This window comes from Oreochromis niloticus, linkage group LG20 (genome assembly GCF_001858045.2).
Source record: "Oreochromis niloticus isolate F11D_XX linkage group LG20, O_niloticus_UMD_NMBU, whole genome shotgun sequence".
In the NCBI taxonomy this organism is placed as follows: domain Eukaryota; kingdom Metazoa; phylum Chordata; class Actinopteri; order Cichliformes; family Cichlidae; genus Oreochromis; species Oreochromis niloticus.
This window is the reverse complement of record NC_031984.2, coordinates 12,517,474-12,538,384: the sequence shown is the minus strand read 5'-3', so window position 1 is coordinate 12,538,384 and position 20,911 is coordinate 12,517,474. Positions and strand designations below refer to the sequence as shown.

General features: G+C 41.5%; 2 protein-coding genes across 3 annotated transcripts; one reads left to right on the top strand and one right to left on the bottom strand.

Moving 5' to 3' along the window:
- Positions 1–868: 868 nt before the first annotated feature.
- aaas (achalasia, adrenocortical insufficiency, alacrimia) lies at positions 869–9,974 on the bottom strand. Of its 2 annotated transcripts, none has more exons than XM_005448616.3 (17): positions 9,779–9,974; positions 9,470–9,610; positions 7,440–7,567; positions 5,458–5,513; positions 5,256–5,347; positions 5,115–5,161; positions 4,756–4,854; positions 4,067–4,210; positions 3,347–3,467; positions 3,140–3,264; positions 2,842–2,902; positions 2,659–2,749; positions 2,419–2,512; positions 1,718–1,785; positions 1,549–1,630; positions 1,345–1,429; positions 869–1,106 (listed from the first exon to the last, which is right to left on the bottom strand). In XM_005448616.3, exons 2-17 carry the CDS (start codon positions 9,578–9,580, stop codon positions 951–953), a joined length of 1,560 nt encoding a protein of 519 aa, XP_005448673.1. In that variant the 5' UTR covers positions 9,581–9,610; positions 9,779–9,974; the 3' UTR covers positions 869–950. The 2 variants fall into 2 exon arrangements, with proteins under 2 accessions (XP_005448673.1, XP_005448672.1); XM_005448615.3 differs by having other exon boundaries at positions 2,419–2,515; positions 9,779–9,973.
- Positions 9,975–10,938: 964 nt separating this feature from the next.
- On the top strand, positions 10,939–20,911 carry map3k12 (mitogen-activated protein kinase kinase kinase 12). Its single transcript, XM_025901937.1, is given in 15 exon segments — positions 10,939–11,252; positions 12,424–12,947; positions 14,177–14,360; positions 14,447–14,638; positions 14,725–14,883; positions 15,159–15,317; positions 15,532–15,640; positions 16,735–16,844; positions 17,094–17,210; positions 17,315–17,449; positions 17,550–17,989; positions 17,992–18,272; positions 18,359–18,426; positions 18,584–18,881; positions 19,904–20,911. Coding segments are annotated over 14 exon segments (2,871 nt in total). The 5' UTR covers positions 10,939–11,252; positions 12,424–12,484; the 3' UTR covers positions 20,060–20,911.

Sequence of the window (20,911 nt, the reverse complement as noted above, 5' to 3'; positions counted from 1 at the left end):
GTCCAACTATTCAAGCCTGGGTCAGTCTTGCCTGTTACAAAAATAGCATGGTTTCAGCGCAAGAGATAATTGTGTAGGAGAGTGAAGAAAAAGCTGGAAATTAAAAAAAACAAACAAACATTCAAAGTGGATTTCAGATCATATCTTCTGTTTTAGGACACATTTTAAGACTTTTTAAGGATGACTGTTCCCTGACCTGTTTAATTACAAGAAATTTGCACAACTGAATGTCAATTATAAAATTTTACAACTCTAATTTTCTTATTTTACACTGAACTTGGAAAGTGTTTCAATTTTCTGCTGCCCATTACAGAAACCTCTTTGCAACTGATTTCACCCTGCGTTAGCGAGCTACCGCCATACATTTCATAATGACTGCTCTTCAAGCCTGTGCGACTGAAGCCTGAGATGATCACAGAAAAGAGATCTTCTCTTAGTGACATCATTAAAAATACTGGCAGCCACCACTCCTGCCCATCGGCCTCCTAGTAAATGCGCCTGTGGAATCAATTAGAAAATCTGAGGTGAAAATCTTTCTTGAACATCACATTCACAGGATGTTTAGAAAACTTGAGATCAAGGTCACCGAGGTTCAAAGAGTTTGAGGAGATTCATCTATGGTATCGATTTCAAAATCCTGGGTGACATTTTTCTAGAGTTATTGTGTTGACAAGATCTGACCTTGACCATATGATTTATACTTGTCTGAGATCTTTAATACACGCCTCTACAGCATCAATTTGAAAATCTTAGGTTTAAGTATTGTCTTCACAAAGTCATAGATCACATCACAGATCATAGCATCATAGATCACCTTTAACCTCAAAACTTTTAACAAATATTTGAGAAATAAGGCAGCAAGCGGGTGTTTGTTTAGCACTTTCAACATATTTATTAACAATCCACAACAAAACATGATGAGTGACCATGTGATGGTGGGTGGAGGGCAGTCAGGAAATGAACTCTGTAAAGAGAGACTGATTGGCAAAGTCAGCGGGCCTTTCCTGGACGTGAGGCAGCGTCGGACTGCCGCTGAGCCCCAAACGTGGGATGCTGGCACTCAGGAAATAGAAAGGCACATGGGTAATTCTTCCACTGGACCAGCACTGAGAACAAAGAGAAAACATCAACAGTAACATCAGATACCTGGACTCAGATAACCAGCATCAATAAATTATATTTTAATGAACTTGATTTTTTTTTTGAGGAAATGGATTTTGATGCTTTGACTTTCAGGGACCTTAGGATTCCCTATGGCTGATATGATTAAGGTGGAGTTTAAATAATAAAGGATAAAAACAGCATAAAGGAGCTAAAAGAGGAATTTATTATTTTGAGACTGACCACAGTGAGCAGAGCTCCGTGTCGGAAATTCGGGTGGAACTGCATCAGTCTCGGTTCGGCTCCTGGCTCCCCTTGAACAAAACCGCTGAACAAGAAAAACATATCAAGCACATGCAGACAGGAAGTACAGCAGTTTCACAGAGAAACACATTAGTGTGAGCTGTAATAAAGCTACGCAAGTATGACATGAATAAATATACAAACCACGGCAAAAGCTCAAAGATGGGGCTGACTCTTGTCTTGAACACAGCAATGATTGGAGACCGGTCTGCTGCCCGTGGATCACCTGAGAGGAAAAAATAAGGCTGAGATGAGTTACTTAAACTTAAATGCTGACAAAAATCCATGAGGGTGAAGAGAAGCAAGGTGATACCTTTAAGAAGCACTGCAAGCCTCTCTCCCCTCGGATCCCAGGCTAAGGACTGGATCTCTCCACCAACACTGGCAAACAAATTAGACATGAGGTGACCAACATTAAACTGCTTGGGTCACTTCCCAGGAGAAATATGTAGAGGCTGTATTTAAGTAAAAAGAGCATTACAGAGGGAACACAGTGTACTTAAACTATTAAAAAATATATATTATGGAGAGTGCCGTTTGTCATTGTTGCACCTAATCATTTCTATGGATGCATATAACAAAGTACGTAGTGTGTTTTTACTCCTTGGAATACTGCTGAGGAATGTAATCTGTAACAAATAGATAATGTTTTATAAGCTGATCACTTGTTTTGCATGTAAAAGGTAATTAATAAATACCACCATGAATTTAATATACTGCAGAATTGAACTGTGGTAGCAGAAGAAGTACCAAAAATTGTACCTGACCACAGAGCTACATTTATGGTGAGAACTTAAGTAAAAAGGCAGTAAATGAGCATTATTTTTACATTTAAAATAAAATATAAAGCTATACTAAGGTTTTGAGCTCAGCCATTTTCCTGCTGGATTCTTCCTGCGTGCTAATTTTCACTGTTCTTTTTCGATCTCTCTGGAAGATCAATGTACTCGTTTTCATGTAGTTAGACTGAAAGATGGCCAATTAGCCACTTTTTTTTTTTTCCAGAGTTCTTACATGATGTCTCCATCTGGTGTGCTAAAAGTCGTCTCTGACAGGTCAGCCACCACAACTGCTGCATGCGGCCCTTTTGATGTGCCTGAAGGCACGGCTGCTGAATAACAAGAACAGATTTTTAAAAACTCCATAAAGTAAGCTGTCAAGTTTCAAAAGTTGTAAGAAGTCTCTCATTAATGCCATCAGTTTTTCAAAGAAAAAACTACACGGATATTTTTTGTAAAGACTCCGAAAGGTAACCTGGTGTGTTAGTGAAGGTCAGAGAATAGATGACCGCCTCGTCCTGCACAGTGAAGAGAAGTCGACTCCCATCTGGACTCCAACAACCAGACTAACCAAAACAGATAATAATGCCTATAAAACATGTTGTATTAAAGAAATGTGTCACCTATTTAAACCTCAAACATGATGACAATGTTTCACCTGGCAGCGCCCTTTTATACACGGCCAGCGCTCACAGGTCCACATTCTGGTCTCCCAAACCCTGGAAAGAAATTTTTTATTTTAAAGCTTTTGTCCTTTTATAATCTTGTATTAACACACGCTAAACTCCAACATATGTCGCTAATCCCCCACATGCTCATAAATATTCATTAAGGATGAACAGGCCTCTATTATAACACAGCAGGTCCACACTAATCTGACAGATGTACTACAGCAGCTCCGAATCAGCGAATGAGAGATGTGTAAAACTTCTGAGCTCTTAAGTTTTGTTTCGCACCTGAACAGGGCTGAAGGTGTAGAAGCTAGGACATGGCTACCATCAGGAGACCAGGACAGGAAAGTAACCCCACCGCCGCCAACGCGCTGAAGTGGTACGCAGCTTTCTGCAGCCACGTCCCACACCTGAAAGATGCATTTGAGGTGAATTTTAGTCATTTTGTGAATCACCGTCTGCGGTTCAGAGATGAAGTTGCAGCCTCGTTACCATCATTGCCGTGTCCATGGGCGAGGCAGACACAAGGAGAGATCCGCTGGGAGACCAAGCGATGGAAGTGACAGGAGCGTGACCGGGATGAGACAAAACATGAGCACACCCAGCTGAAGGCCTGAAACGAGATGACAGGAAGAGTAATGGGGTATATTAGAGAGCAAATACAGCTCCGATAAGGAAACAGTGAAGGTGCTTAATTTAAGGTATAAATGAACACTTTAAAAAAACAAGGGCAACTTTAATACTACACACAAAGGCAAATGTACAATGGACTGTCTTCCGTCCAAAAACGCAACACCTAAACTCTAAAAGTCAAAAATGTAATTTAAGAGATTTAATTTAATGTACTAATAGAGATTATAACGTATGGCTGCAAAAACACCATTTCAATCTTACTGAAATCTTTTTTTTTGCCAGAACAAAGCAACTGAGTAATCTGTGATTTAAGTTTTTACTAAAACTCTTTTAGTACTTAATAAGCCAGCCTCCTATTACAGGTAGCAGTATTGCTATGTCACAACATATCACAACAATGCCACTTTTAATTTTATAAGTGCCTTCCAACAGCTGTAGGGAAAAAAACAACAACAAATGTTTTGCTGGCTAACTACCAAAAAATTCAGCACTGCATTAAATGTAAAACTTAAACTGTTTTTCTGGCATTTTTTAAGAGAGCTGAATTCAATCTTTTGTACATGACCTGAATTTACATACCTGGTTGACAGTGAGCAAGGGTCCACATGCCAAACCAGTAAACAGTTCTGACACCCGACTGCGAGGGCAGACGCACACAGCGGCTTCCACTGCACTACTGCAACGTTCCTCTGTAGTCGGTGCTTCAGTGTGGGAGTTGTGGCACTGAGGGAGAACAAAAGGAGACAAAGCAATGAGAATAATCTCACAGAATGACTCAGAGAACAAACTGAACATGGCTCCATGAGGCTGACACAGTTTAAGATTTCATTTTTCCCTGTAGAGCTTTGATTGACAAATATTTTCATCTTTGTGTGTGTGTGTGTGTGTGTGTGTGTGTGTGTGTGTGTATCTATCCATCTATATCTCTCTCTCTCTATATATATATATATATATATCTAACTATAGCTCTATCTATCTATATCTATCTATCTATATTAAGAGAGAGAGAATATTAAAAATCCAAGAAACAACAAAGTGTTTAGACTTTCATTTACCACCTGAGACCTTATCTATGAGCTGTTGTAAACTGGCAGAAGACAAGTATGATCTAATGCTGTAAAAAGGTTTTAAAGCTGATAAACCTGACACTAGATGCATTTGAAGATTGTGTTACTCTTTGATCTCAAACAAAAGAATGAAAGCAAGTTGCAAAGAAAGCGGGAGCATTTTGGTAGCAGCATGCTTTCCTCAGATCTTAGTTTCGGTACCTTTTGGGGTTGTAGATCTTGATAGAGTCATCTAACAGGGCCACAGCAAATTTATCTGTATGTGGATGCCAGGCAAAGGCTCGCACCACACAGTCCGACCTGGTAACACAAGAAGAAGGAGGTTGAATATCAGGATTTGAATTAACATTTTTAGAGAAGAAAATATTCAAAATATTTATAAAGATTACATCGGTTTTTTTTCAGAATGACACATTTACCATAAAAAAGCGAATGAGTCAGCCAGGTCTTGTAGCTTTACATTTGTTTATTAAACAAAAATTATTAATAAACAATAAAAAAAACATAACTGAATGCTTTTACTATGAGAAAAATGAACAGTTCACCAAGTTGGCGCTTACCAGTTCAGCACTTGTGAAAATTCAGCAATCATGTCTTCACTGCTCAACTATTAAAATATAATTAAATAAAAACATTTAAATCTGAACCCAAAAGCGACTGATAATCAAGTGGAAGATAATTAACGAGCAGAGAGAACTTACTGTGAGATGAGGAAACAGGGAGCCGTGAAAAGAAGAGACCCACTGGAGCAATGCCAGGATACAACCAGAACTCATCGACAACCATTTGGGCACTGCAAGATCGCAGATAACAGGAGAGTCACCGTGTTTGCGCATTACTGTGTGTGCAGGTTTAGGGATGTATGTGCTAAAACAAAACATAAGATTTTGGGGTATCACATACCCTCTGGGTGGGAGTTGGTAATTTCATTCAGTAACCCTGTCAAACCGCCATCCCTCCTGAAACACACGGACAAGATCAACACATTTTCTTTGTCTGTCATACACTCAGTACAATGTGATAAAATCGTTCCTGAAACACTTTTATCAGCTGCTCTGTATCAAGTAAGAAATAAGGTACAACTTTTCAGGCAGATTGAGATGATTTGCATCACTATGAGGTGCAGCTGCTGCCTTCTGTTTTAGCTGTAGAGATGTCCTGTTTACTAATTTGTGGCTGTTTTATAACTGACTGACAGCATGTTCGCAGATTGCGGTTTGCTAAAGGTTAAACATAACTGATTACTCTGAAAAACACAGTGATTAAAAGCTACCAAATTAATTTGGTTGAGAATTTTGTCCAGAGCAATTTAATTGAACAGCTGCGAACAGAAATCCTTCCTCTGCCCTTGAAGCAGGAAGGTTTTAAAAACATCCCGAGGATGACAGGCTGCGTTGATAAGGAGAGGTGAAGAATGAATTACAGTCTTTATTATTGCCCAATAAATGTATCTTTTTTTTAATGGGATATCTGTTAAATAAATAAATATCAAGAAATATTTTCGGGTGCCAATAAAAAAGAATTAAAAAATCTAATTCAAAAGGCTATATATTTTTTTAAAGTAATGGACATAAAAGTTTGTGGTAAATTTTAAAAAAACATGGGTGATTATAATGTTTTGCATGCAAAAGACACATGGCACATATCCATGTGATAATCAAACTCTTCCCATACTTCTGCATGTCTGGAGTCACTGCAGTCACCGCTGCTGTTACGTTACCTATGGGCAACCATGTGAAATAAATCCTCTCTTTCTAAGAATACATATTTCGATCGTCACCAGTGAATGGCTGTGGATTTGAAGCACGCTGAAATCGGATGATTCTTTTTGATACATCCTGTATATTGTGTAGTACATGTGTTGTTTTTAAGGAAGCCCCCTTGTTTCTAAAGCTTGGAGAAGACATCAGGTTGGACTATTTGTTTAGCTGCTCTGATTTCTTGCTGCTGTACTGATCGTTTCAGAGTTATTTGAGGTTTTACTTACTGCTATCAAAACGACTGCATGTAACCAGAGAAGAAAAGCGATCACACCACAAACCCTTTGGTTTAAAGTTGTGCCACAAAGATCAACTTGGACCTGAAATTTAGCTGCTGTGGCGATTCAACTACAACAGCGGTCCCCAACCTTTTTTGCCACATGGACCGGTTTAATGTCAGACAAAATTTTCACGGACCGGCCTTTGGTGTCGCGGATAAATACAACAAAATAAAATGATACGACCAAGACAAAAACTGTGATATTTTGTAAATATTATAATAAACGCAAACTCACTGTGTAATTGTGTAACTTTATTAGCAGCGTACTCCTGAAATGCGCCAACAACATTGAGAGTAACATCCTCCTCTCTGCCCTTTAATGCTCTCTGGTCGCTATGGTAACATGTAAATATTTCTTTCAAAATAAGACACACAACTACAACAAAAGACCCAGGGAAACTGAGTTAACGATAAAACCCCTCAAAAACATAAATTTCACACCCGAGCCTCAACTCTCACGGCCCGGTACCAAACGACTCATGGACAGGTACTGGTCCGTGACCCGGGGGTTGGGGAACGCTGAACTACAAGATATATTTGCATGCTAATGTTTTCATTTTAAATGAGCTGTACAGCAATATACTGAGTGGTGATTTTTTATTTTATTTTGCCATGAGCATACACTAAAAAAAAGAAACGGTATTGGCAGCAGTTTAGCAGGGCTACAAAGGCAACACACTTTCAACAGAACTTGAAAAGTACAACCTTTATGAAGGTGCAATTGATTGCAGGATTGTTAGGCTTTAAGTTTATATATAAGTTTACATTTAACACAGGTGTACTTAAACAGCTGGTAAATGATTGCACGGCTTCGTTATCAGGTGGTCTATATGTTGGCTACGTACCATGCTGCTGCACTCCTCATCCACAGGGTTTCCGAGTGGTCCAGGAAAGCTGCCTTGCTGCTGTTTTCTGTGCGGCTGTGAAGTTTCAGAGACTCTCGAGGGAAAGACAGACTAGGAGGACTAAAGTCCTGCAGAAAATACAGACAACATAATGGACCTTTAGGAATGAGCTGCCTCTCTATATTAGCCTGACCCCAAAAAGTGAGGTTTTTAAATCACATTTAAAAACCTTTTCTCTGCGGCATTTCAAGATTAATACCAGAATTAGCTTCTAGTCCGTTTTTAACTACTTTTTAAATCTATTTCTATTTTTCCATGTTTTACTTTTCTTTTTTCTTTAATGTCTTTTTGTATTTTATTTTGGTATTTTAACTGGAAACACTTCATTCAACATTGTTTTTTTTTTGTTTGTTTTTTTAAAAAATGCTCTAGAAATAAAATTGGATTGGAGATGCATTCACTTAAGAAATTTTTCAGGATTATATTTATGGATTTTTGTCAACAAGACCATAGAAAATCACAACAGATGCACTACCGTATTATCTAAATATCAGTATTTGCTAAATCAGCCGCCTTGATGGATATTAATGTGAATGAGACATCCTGATGGCAGTAGCCGTTGTATATCGGTTAATTCACATCCCTTCTGCACATACATGTAACTTGTTGAGTGTAGCTTACTTTGGTTATACTGCTAGATAAAGTCTGTCAGTAAGGCAGTCCAAATTGTTTGCATTGCACTGCATGCATTGAGTTGAAGATTAAAAAATAAATTAATAAATTAATAAATGTGTTTGCAGGTTAGTTATCGCTAAGAAACCTAAATCAGGAAAATTAATTTCATTTTGATCTGCCTAAAACTGCAAGTGATTGATACATCTCCTTTAATAGACTATGGGACTGTGTCAAAGCTGAGCACACTGAAGGGATTATAATTTAATTAAAATACAATAAAGCTCTTTTGTGTGAACAGCCGCACAGAGAAGCTAAATTTATATATTAACTTATGAATTCATAAGATTAATGATTATAGCCAGAGTTGCTCTCTTGCCTTATTTGCACCACCTGTGTTTGCTTTGTTATTATATTGTTTTTATAGATTTCCATTTCTCTTTACATCTGATGCCTCTGAAGTATGGGGCACTTAAATTGTATATTTTGAAGAAGACTGAAATGAAGCAAACACTCCTTTTTGTGAGTACACACAGAACAGATACAGAAAGTCGGAATTAAGAGAAAGCTGATAACCATTGATTTTACACTGCTTAATAACACAAAGAAAACCTGGGTGATAGTACACTCCTGTGGTTCAAAAGGAGAATGAATAACAACAAAAACACAATTAACCCACACAACAACCCCACAAGCCTGAGCTAAAATGCTGTTAAACACTTTATTTCATGGAAAAGAATTCTTCTTTATTCTTTTCCATCTCCAAACTATACATCACAACAGCTCTCACTACCATCTCGTAATTCTTCCATTTCACTCTTGCTGCTCCTTCAATCACAAATCAGCCCTAACACTCATTTCCACCCACTCCACCAGGCCTGCACGTCACCTCATTTGTGCACTTCCTATTGCTTTACCAGGTATTTAAACTTTCACTACCTCTACTTCCTTCCAGCTTCAGGGAGCACCAATACTAAGGTTTATTATAATGAACTAAACAAAATTAGAGTAAAATCTACTTGGGAAAAAGAAAACGATTTAAGACTGACATTAACTGACAAGGAATCAGTCTGTCTTGAACGTCTTAAATCTTGAATGTCATAAGTTATATGGTAAAATTCTAAACAGTAATGCTTAACCAAATAAAAAAAAAACCCTAACTCTTAAATATTTACCATTAATTGAAATGGGCAAATCCAGCCGTAAAACTAACAAACTAAACTGCATTGAAAACGAAATTACAAAAAACAAATAATAATTAAGACTACAAAACGACGCTTAATAGGTTACCCCACTGGAAACATGACTGTCTGTCTTAGCTGAGACTGATAAGTCTGTAGGGTTTGAGTAGGTTTGACCTGCTTCAGCTGGTCTTCAGTGCTGCTCCCCGACAGCAGCTCGTTGTTGGACTCGCACACAGTGGTCTGTCCGTAGGGCAACGGAGGGGGAAAAAGAGCCAGAGAGCACATCTTCTACAGGAGAAATTATTCCACCGGACCCTGCAAACACACAGTGGATTCATCAGGTAAAGGCAGACACAGAAGTAGTGGACGCTGTAGCTTTTAGAGCGTGGGAAGCTAGCTAACATCACCCGCTGAAGTAAGTCAACTACTTTGTAATCTTATAATGCTTTGGCAAGAGCCTCGTTTGTATTTAGTGGTCCTTACCTCGTAGTGTGTTTTGTATAGTGCTGTCAATTCTCATTCGTTGTTTCAAAAACAAAGTCAAAGTACATGCTAGTTTGTTGTGACGCTCCTTCAAGTCAATCCCGCCGCGTTAGCTACGGCAACACGGAGGGACAAACAGTACAACTTTTCCTGCAGTGCACAAACTGGAAAAAAATGTCGCACTGCCCTCTTCAGGACAGAAAGCGACACTTGAACTACACACAGGCAAACAAGTACAATTTATTTAGATCAGGAGTGTCAAATTCACTATTTGATCTTAACAAAAATGTATATATATATAAAGAAGTATCATTTCAAGGCGTTTACCTGAGCCATGGAGCCTATATAGATATTACAAAACAAAAACAAACAACAAAATAAACAAGCATAAACTCAAGTGAAAGACACTCCTCAATCCACTCATCATAAAAAATGCCAGAGAACAGAAGGTAGTACTTCTTGCTAAGGTATTTTTCTAATTTATTAAATAATTCACTTACAAAATATATAAAATGCCCAAAGTTCTTTAGGCAAAGTAAAATTCAACAGTATCTCTGTTCTTTTTTCCACATTTATTTAATCTACTGTAACTGCATGTGCATTGCAGTGTACTGATCACAAGGAAAAGGCACCAAGCATTCACACGCAGTTTTTTCCAGACATTTTCACTCCTGTAATAATAATAATAATAATAATAATAATAATAATAATAGCACATTTAATTAAAAACACTAGAGTAATTAATCAATGTTAACACTTTGCGCCATCCAGTGGGCCGAATTACGCCGTTTGGTGGGCCAAATATGACCCTCGGGCCGCGAGTTTGACAGCTCTGGGGATAGCTAAAATGCAGGACTCATATAGTTTGTCAGGAGAGGTTTTCACCAAACAGATGCACAGTTTATGAACCAAAACAAAACAATAAATAAATCAGGGAGGGCAGGGCGTACGGTCTGGGGCAATCCAGAGTTCCTGGACTGAGTGTCTTGCTCAAAGACACATCAGCAGCAGCAGCCTGGCTCAATGCTGCTCATACAGGACCTTCTTCCGGTTCAAACTCAAGCACAGAAATCAGTGAATGGCGTGCGTGCATAATTATATATTTTGGGAACGATAGATAAAAACTGCACTTAGTTCCATTGGTGTCTATGTGTTTGCAGAGGGAGGAGGTGGCAGCGCCCCCTTGCGGCGTAACACGCATTTCCGTGACGTCAATTCAGCACTGGGAAGGAGACAGCTCCCTCCCCCCCAAAAAACCCAGCGCGCCTCACGTTGCATGGGTCCCCGGTTATTGATAACACAATTTACCCGCTGGGATCTATCCCAGTAACGTGAAACTCGTGGATATCGGCGCTGGAAATACTAGAGACACCCCGGACCGAAAAAAACAACAACGATCTGCTCATTATCGCCGGCAAATAGAAAGCCGAGCCCACCCCTTCACTTGACAACGCGACATCAACCAGGCAGAAAGGTATGGGAATGTCATACTACCCGGTTAAATGCTGAATAAATGTGATATCAGGTACGTTTAGGCAGGAATCCGTTGCTTGGTGGGGTAGCGTTCATGCCGCTCACACTGCACCACTGAAGTGATGCTGCCAAGAAGCGAATCATCGTCGATGAATGCTACAAAATCATATTTGTGCAAAGAGAAAGCTCACATTACGAAATACTCGCGTTGGTACCAGCGCTGAGTAAATGTACATGTACTGCGGCAGTTTGACTTGGCATGGAGCATAGTAGGCATCGGGCTTGCTATTCATGCACGTCGGCTATGATGCTGCTGAGTGTCATCATCACATCCTTGGTTATTTAAAGATTGATCTTCCTGCGTGTGTGTGTGCGTGTGTGTGTGTGTGTGCACTACTCCTTCGCACAGGCCTGGTGGTTGTTTATTGCCCGTCTTTTACGCTCTCATTTCGCCCAGCCGCCGTGGCTCTTCTTGTGCAGTGGTGCAGTACAAGACACGGAGCTGGTGTAGGATACATGAATTGGGTACATGTGGTTCCTCTCTCTGGCTCCCACTCTCTCCCCCTCTCTCGCTCTTTAACATACACATGCATGCACGCACGGACGTACGTACACATGCACACGCGGAGGTGGTTATGCAATTCGTCATATTCTTCATCACACACAATGCTCTTCTTCACTCGGCAAATAATGGGCAGCATATACCAGCTGCTTCGCTTGCATACTGTCAGACCCTGGTGCTGCTCAGAGGAACAATTAAAGCACAGGTGACAGTCATGGCTGTGGACTGTACAACCGCCTGTGGTCGATTCATTCATAAAGCCAGTTTCCACTCTGGGTGATGGCTCCACTGGGCCGGCTGGTTTTCTCATTCACAGACACAGAGATGAGGCTCTACTTCATGATTCAGACAGAATTTAGTTGTGGGACTGGAGTGGCTGTGGATAGACTGGGAGACTGGCTCGCTGCCCAACTCACAACACGACTCCCTCTGTTTTGGTGTTTTGTATCGCTTGTAATGGAAGCAGGGTGCCAAGTTAGCCATTAATTCAGCGCTGAACAGCTTCATAATGCCAGTATATGGTTTAAGTCTGGAGCTGTCCAGTGCTGAAACGAACCTATACATCAACATTTGTTCTAATTCACTTCTTATCACAAATCTTCTCCTCCAGGCTTTCTTCTCATCTGTCCATCCTCCATCCACCCTGACCTGCTGTGTTGGGGAAACCCCTGATGAGTGGGACCTGTATCCATGAGCCCCGTGCCCCTTCCCCCTCCCTGTCAGGCTTCAGTACCCCCATCTCAGAACCTCCCTATCGAAGACTCGATGGAGACACCCCTGCCTGCACCCCTGAAACTGACCTGACCCCCACACAGTGTGTCCTTCGTAACGTATTGTCCATTGACACCGGCGGACAGGGAGTGCCCGGCGGAAGCAGCCCCACTCCCAGTGATGGACCCTCAGCCCACTTTGACAACAGCGTGCTAAAACTACATGAACATGAGGCCTGCCAGTGTGGCGGCGGGGCCGAGGCGGGCCACAGTCCGGAGGCTGGCGCTGTTCGGAGCCAGTCGGAGAACATTCGCCTACAATCAGGAAGTGGAGGTTTTTTGGAGGGACTGTTTGGCTGCCTGAAACCAGTCTGGACCATGATTGGAAAGGCCTACTCCACTGAACACAAACATAATCACGAAGGTATGTGCAGATAAGGCGCCACTGTGTCTATGCTCTCTGTTCTTCCGCTATGTATGTAAAACATGGAGATTCACCACAGAAAATGAATAGTTTAAGCCTCAACTTGACAGTGGTGGAAGGAATGAACCACCAGAATGAGAGCTGTTATTGGTATTAATTTTGCTTCTTACTTTTTATTTTCTTGTAAAATATTGGATAATTTGTCCTGGGCCTCATCTGCTTTAATAAAACATGATGAGACAAACAGGTTGGTAGTTGCCGTGTTACACTTAAACAGTGGATTACACAGCCTTTTCATATGTTTCATATGTTTCATATGTTTCGGTGTTCTTAACAGTAACTATGGCTGTTGTTAGATAAATGTGGTGCAGGAAAAAATAATATATTTTAGCCTGGGAAATGTAGTGGAGCGAAAGGGTAAAGTGGCAGAAAATAGAAATACTCAAGCATGAGTACCTCAAACTGTACTTAAGAACAGCACTTGAGTAAATGTACTTTGGTATTTTGCAAACCCAGAACTCCATTATTTCCTGCGCTCCCTGACTGCCACTTTGTCCTGCTGGCAGTACGACTGTGTGCTCGAGTCTGTCAGCCAGGCTCACCCACAGTCATCAGCTAAACTGAGATCTCACAGCTGGTCAGGTGGGAGCATCATGTGCATCTGGCTCCACTGCTGCTGCTGCAGCTCTCAAGAGATCTCAACACTTCAGTGGACCTCATGAAGAATTGATCCGGCTGTCTCTTTTATTCTGCCAAGCTCGTCCATCTTTAGTGACCGTGCTTTCACAGTCGTTTAAGTAAAGTCAGCGTGACGGATGACAGGCAGATTAGACTACAAGTGGATTGTTGCTTTCCCCCCTATTTTTCTCCTTATCTCTGGATACAAATGCAATGGCCTAGTGGATATGTTGTCAATATCCCACTTGTTTGACCATAGCAGGCACTTTGTATGATGTAACTGTGTCCTGCCAGTGCATTCAAATGTGTAGCATGGATGCCCCCCCCCCCCCCCCCCAAAAAAAAACAAAAACAAAAACAAAAACAAAAAAACAAGCAAACCCAAAACCCAAAAGAAAAACAAAACAATCTCTCTGTCCAAGCTGACAGTAAGTTGCTTTGCAGTGCGTGATGGATGTAAATTAAGTAATTACTCTGATGGTGGAAATCATCTGCTGCAGTGTCTTTGGTATTGTGTATAACTTTCTGTTTACTCGTTGGTCTGAGTTTAGAGTCCTGGGAGGTTCCATTTGAGGAAATCTCTGACCTGCAGTGGGTGGGCAGTGGTGCACAGGGGGCCGTCTTCCTTGGCAAGTTCCACGGAGAAGAGGTGGCTGTGAAGAAAGTGCGGGACATCAAAGAGACTGAGATCAAACATCTCCGCAAACTCAAGCATCCCAACATTATTACTTTCAAGTGAGGAAGCTACATCTTTTTTTTTAATATATCTATTAGGATATATATCTCCCAGTTATTTAACTCTGATTGCACTTCCCTTTCAGGGGTGTATGCACCCAGGCTCCCTGTTACTGTATCTTGATGGAATACTGTGCTCAAGGGCAGCTGTATGAGGTGCTGAGGGCAGGCCGTAAAATCACACCTTCCCTCCTGGTTGACTGGTCCATGGGCATTGCAGGTGGCATGAACTACCTACACCTCCACAAAATCATCCACAGAGACCTCAAGTCCCCCAAGTAAGACTCAGAAGCACAGCTGGTGTACTGACAGTTTCTTTGATACTAGAGCTTCAATTGTTTATTATGTAATCTCACCTTTCCAGCATGCTGATCACACATGATGACTTGGTGAAGATCTCTGACTTTGGGACTTCAAAGGAGCTCAGTGACAAGAGCACCAAGATGTCGTTTGCCGGCACTGTAGCCTGGATGGCTCCTGAAGTTATTCGGAATGAGCCGGTGTCAGAAAAGGTGGACATCTGGTAAGTCTGGTTAACATTCACACTTTTTTTTCCTATAGGCTATAAAAAGTTGTGCCTCTTCATCGATTACATTGATTTAACAATTATCTTTAAAATACTACACTAAAGAAAATGTGCAGATAGCTTGCTGGTATTGTGAATTAATAGTTGAGATATGTTCGAAGCTTGTTTAAAATGCCTTGTTGTGATTCTTATGCATGCATTTTCTCTTTTCTTTAAGATATTTTGACCTCAGTGAGATTTCTTGAATAAATAAAGCTTAACTTCTCTTAAAGGTCCTTTGGAGTGGTGCTCTGGGAAATGCTTACAGGAGAGATCCCTTATAAAGATGTCGACTCATCTGCAATCATCTGGGGTGTGGGAAACAACAGCCTTCAGCTGCCCATACCGGAGAGCTGTCCAGATGGCTTCAAGATCCTCCTCAGACAGTGCTGGTGAGCAGCGTCTGGAAATGGGCAGTTGGAATGAAAAAGGAAAAAAAAAAAGAGCACAGCAGGGAGGAGAGGACAGATGAGCAGACGAGAGTAGTAGAGGCGAGGGTTGAAAGTAGTTGTACAGGGAGCTGTAAGTCTGTGGTTTAAGGATTTTATTGATTTTACAGTGCATTGTAAATGTGCACAGCTGTGTTTTCCCATCTTGGATTTGCAGGAACTGTAAGCCCAGAAATAGACCTTCTTTCCGCCAGATCCTTCTTCATCTGGATATAGCGTCAGCTGATGTACTGTCGACTCCTCAAGAAACATACTTCAAGTCTCAGGTATTTTTCAGCTGAATGGAAGGACTTTAAAAAAATGAATTACATTTTAAGATACGCATATATACAGAGGTGTGAGCAGTTAAATGAAAAACTAATATAAAGTGCCTTAGTAAGGTGGTGAGCCATTATAATCCACCAGAACTGCTTTAATGCATCTTAACATTGATTCTCAGTTTAATTCAATTCAGTTGTATTTATATAGTGCCACTACACAACAACAGTCTCCTCAAAGTGCTTGATGTTGTAAGTTAAAGATGCTACAGTATTAGAGAGAAACTCTCAACAACCCTATGACCAAGCACTTGTGACGGTGGGAAGGAAGAACTCCCTTTTGACAGGAAGAGACCTCGGACAGAACCAGGCACAGTGAGGGGAAATCATCTACCTTGGCCAGTTTGTTGAGTGAAGGTAAAGAGAACAGAAAAAAAGAGGGAATAGAAAGAGACCGAAGATGAATCACAAACTGTGGGAGAAATTATCGACAATGGTTGGTAACATGCAGTAGCAGATTATAAACACATCATGAGGGAAAAGAGGAGAGTGATGTGAAAAGAAATGGATCATGGGAAGCCCCCAGCAGCTTAAATCTATAGAGGTGTTAACTAAGGAAACTGTTCAGGGTCACATAATCAAGTCTTAACTATAAGCTTTATCAAAAAAAGAAAGTTTTAATCCTTTTAAAAGCAGAGTGTCTGTCTCCAAGTCTCTTGAACTGTTTTAGACTGATAGAACACTATTCTGCCAAAGATATTCTCTCATTCGGTGTTTTGATGATGGTGGTTGGTGAGGCTTGTCAACCACACTGGTAGCCCCTCATTGTGATGCTGTAAGAGACCACGTCTGTCATGATATAAATGTTTCGCCATGCCACCAAAATGCCCATGCATAGCATAGCAGAACCATCGATCCCCGCTGTAGGCATCAAGGGTTTGGATTTTTCTTTTAATTTGTAGCCCATCTGCATTGGCGTAGACAAAGGGACACAACTACACGTGCTTGCAAAGCAATCAGACATTAAATGTACAAAAGAGACCTGATTTTTGAAGTCACCTCTGAGGAGACAGAGCTGGTTAACAGAAATGTACTCTCATCAGGCTGAATGGAGGGAAGAGGTGAAGCAGCACTTTGAGAAGATTAAATCTGATGGCACTTGTCTCCACCGACTCGATGAGGAGCTGATCAACCGACGCCGAGAGGAGCTCAGGTTTGCTTTTTACTGTTAAAATACTTTCATGCAAAATCAAGGCTTTACAATTAGCAGGCAGAAGATACTGATATTTTACTATGTTAGCTGACATGCAAGAGGCCGCTTCCCCACTGTCCTATTTCTTGCTGTCAGTCCTTAGTCTGCCCCTGTGGACGAAATAAGTGCCTTGCGTTCATGTCTATTGTAGAGCTTTTAGATTCTCTCATGCGGATGCACAGTGACATCAGCAGCTTCTTTTCTTCTCAGGCATGCTCTGGACATTCGTGAGCATTATGAGAGAAAACTGGAGAGGGCTAACAACCTTTACATGGAGCTCAGTGCTGTCATGCTGCAGCTGGAGCTGAAAGAGAAAGAGTTGCAGAGGTGCAAATACATTCATGAAACCACAGTTATATGTTCTAGAAATGCAAGCACCATTTACAAATAAGCCTTAGTGCATTTACACTTTGGTGGCATTTTCTTCCTAGGAGAGAACAGTCTTTGGATAAGAAGTATCCAGGCTTGTTCAAGCACCATAGTTCCAGACAGAGCAGCTCCTCAAATTCCATGGACAAACTCATCAAGAAGAGAAACGTCCCACAAAAACTTCCCTCGGGAAAGAGGTGTGAGATTTCATTTTATTGGGTGAAACTGAAATAAATCAGTGAATATTCATCAGCCTTGTGGATTGTAGTTGTTGACTAATCCTTCCCACTCTTTCAGGCCAGACATTCTTAAGTCTGAGGTAATCATTCCCAAAATGGACTCCTCCGTAATGCAAGTCACTATTCCAGCCTGCCCTAACAGGAGCTCCACTTCTCCCAGCCGGTCTCGGAGGGTAAAGACCCGCCATCGTAAGCCCGGTAAGGGCAGCAGTGGGGACCTGGCTGGACTTAAAGCCAATCAATCCTCCCCTAACCGGGACACAACTGCCCAAGTTAACAGTTCTACCACTAACACCTCGAAGCAGCTCCTGGAGCCTTCCGCAGCCCTGCGGGGCCTCAGTCACGAGCAGCAGCAGAGGCAGCTATCCTCCTCCAGCCCTGACCTCATCTGCACCACGCTAGAGGCAGACAGCCAAGGAAAAGGGGAGCCCTCTGTGGGTGGGCTGGAGAGAGGAGGGAGCCTTAGTGCCTCTGCCGGTTTAGGGGGTCAGAGGGAGGGGCGGCCGGTCTGGACGATCTCACAGAAACCCCCCCACGCAGTGACACTCCCAGCGAGGATGCCGCATCGTTCCCGTTCTCCAGCAGCCCGGACTCACCGTGTGGGAGGGGGGCGGCAGCAGGACGGGGCTCTCTGGGATCTCCACGCCTTCCTCACGACGGGGAAGATAAAGAGGAGGGAGCAGGTGTTGTGAGGCTGCCCCGGGGAGCATCAGGTGGAATCGGGAGTCAGCACCTCACACCTTCAGCCATTCTGTACAGGGCAGCTATCACACGCAAACAGGTACGGTGCAGGATACCTCTCCTTATTCCTCACTGTCCCCTTGGTGATTGTTTTCACTTCTGCATTTTTCATGTTTCTGACTACAGAGGCGTGGAGTGTCATCAGAAGAGGAGGAGGGTGAAGTTGACAGTGAGGTTGAGTTACCACGGAGACGGTGAGTAACTGTCCTTCATTACTTGAAAATTCCCTCCAGCGATCTTCCCTCTTTAACAAGTTGCCGTTTTATTCAGAGAGCAAATTTATGTCAATCTTTACCAGAATCAGAGATTCTTTTTTTTTGTTTTTGTTTTGTTCCTTCTTAATCGCTCCAGACGCCCGACCAGCATTACCAAGTGCCAGTCGGTGTCTACATTCAGTTCAGAAAATCTGTCTGTATCGGACGGTGAAGAGGGCCACACAACTGACCACTCTCACAGCGGTACTCCCGATGTTGTCAGCACTAACACCGACGACAGGTTGGATGACCGCAGCGACGACCTCCTCTCTCAGGGGTCGGAAATCCCTGTGGACAACACCGACCCTGCCCAGGCTTCTGATGGCCTGTCGGAGAGAGACGGAGCTCTGGGCCAGGCCAAGGCTCAGCTGGATGCCGGGCAGAATCCTAATGAGGTAAAGAAGCTGCACAGAGGACCTCATGTGTCAGCTTTGGTCTTCTCCTTAGACGAGTGTAGCCACTGGTGAAAAGTACAACTCAAAACCTGTACTTGACTATATGCATTTTATTTTATTTCATGTTAGACTACCCTGATACGGTTCAGGGTTATATTTTACTTGTTGCGCAATACAGACTGCCAAACAAAAGTTAGAAGGTGAGGGAAAAGGGAGTTAATTCAAAGCCCTTCTAATAGAGACAAGAACCAGAAATGAGCATTATAGATTCCCTTTAATTATGTTATGAACCTTCAGTTTAATCTGGTGACCTTGAGGATAGAGCTGTTGAAAAAAAAATGAACCCAACTGTCAGATTGTATCAGATGAAGAGAAACTCTCACTTTACCCAGCTACACCAATGATATCTTGCCATGTAATACAGTTATTTTTACTTTTCACCATTGATCATTTTATTTAAAGTTGCAGTTGAATACCTTGATGGATGAATGGATGCATTTTAAAACACCTACTTGTGTTAGTGGCAACAACTAAATCTCATCCTTGGAAGGGTCTAATTGTTTTACTTTCACTTCATTCTTCTTGGCCTTGTTTGTCTCTTTTCAATTGTGTGGTTGATATTTTATGCCTGTTCAGGTTATTTAAGTGTCAACCATTTCACATACAAACAAAGTACCATCCTCTTTCTCCTTTAGTTCTTCAATCAAGCTTTCATTTTGCAGGAAAATGTCACACCTAGTAGCAGGCAGTGAAAGCGAGGCAACCAGTCTCATCACTTAGCACTAAATGTGCAATCAACTTTTTCATCATAATGATCTCGTTAAATAAAACAAACACACAAAATGAAACTGTCTAACTACAGGGTCTCCCACCACTGCTAAAATTACACTACAAATTCCGGGTTCCCATCCTTTATTTCACGCTTACATTTTTGGATCGTTGACATTGAAATTAGGTTTATGCTCATGTCTGCTGCTGGTCATGTATCGCACACTTTTTTCCTCTTCCTGCTCTCTTTTTAGAGTCGAGCCTTGTGCGATGATTCTGACTGCGACAGTGCTGAGCTGGATCAGTCGGGTAGTGGCGAGCTCAGCCGTCCTCCCAGTGCCGGAGCGTGGGCGCCGCCATCTCAACCTTATCAGGGGTCTCCACAGGCTCCCCATACAGGACCTCCATAGATCACTGGACACTAGGAAAGATCCAGCTACTCTACAGTGAGCAACCATCACAGGCGTACACCGGTCTGTCAGTGCAGTACATTACTGTTGTCATGAGGGATCACACCTACTACACCACTCAGACTATGACAAGTTGACTTATGGTGTCTCATAAGTTTGTTGGCTGGCAAACCTGCACCAGATGACATAGGACATTTGTCATATCCTGACTTCAGATATTTTGGCAGCTTGTGACATCAGATAAATGTCATTTAGGTTCAGTAGGGTTTGATATTTGTTTTCTTTCAGGCAGGATAGTTCCAGTTTGCAAAAACCCTTCCACAGATGCACACGCACGCACAAGAAGATACCACACTCTTAGTCCTTTAAACACTCTAACCTTCACTCTGGGAGCATCCTCCATGGTACTCCACACACTAATGCATTAAATACTAATGAATAATAAATGTAAATATCCATGACATACCACATGAGAAATATCTAACTTTATTTTATTTGTAAGATAAAAATGTAAGACTTAACAGTATGCAGCCCTGTGAACAAAATGCATGACTACATGTTTATAATTTATGGTTCGAATGTGTCCGTTTTATATTTTGTGAAAGTTTACACTTTTTTAATCCTGAAAGTATTAATTGAGTTTTTTTTTCTCTTTTGTTAATAAATGTTATCACTAAAAAAAAAAAAAAAAAAAAAGAGTCAAAAATGGAATGAAAATACTCACATTGATCGATCATGATGCATAATTTGGGTTCTCAGTAGCTAAAGTTTTATTTATTTTTTAAACCCTCCTACTACTGAGTTTCAGATACACATATGACACACTCAAGGTTTTTATAGAGTTTCTAAAAA

Coding starts and splice junctions, on each gene's coding strand:
- aaas (XM_005448615.3), bottom strand. CDS start 9,580: ATGTGCTCTCTGGCTCTTTTTCCCCCTCCGTTGCCCTACGGACAGACC. Junction 7,568..9,469: donor CTGAAGACCAGCTGAAGCAG/GTCAAACCTACT, acceptor TATTTTCTGCAG/GACTTTAGTCCTCCTAGTCT. Junction 1,107..1,344: donor ACGGAGCTCTGCTCACTGTG/GTCAGTCTCAAA, acceptor CTTTGTTCTCAG/TGCTGGTCCAGTGGAAGAAT.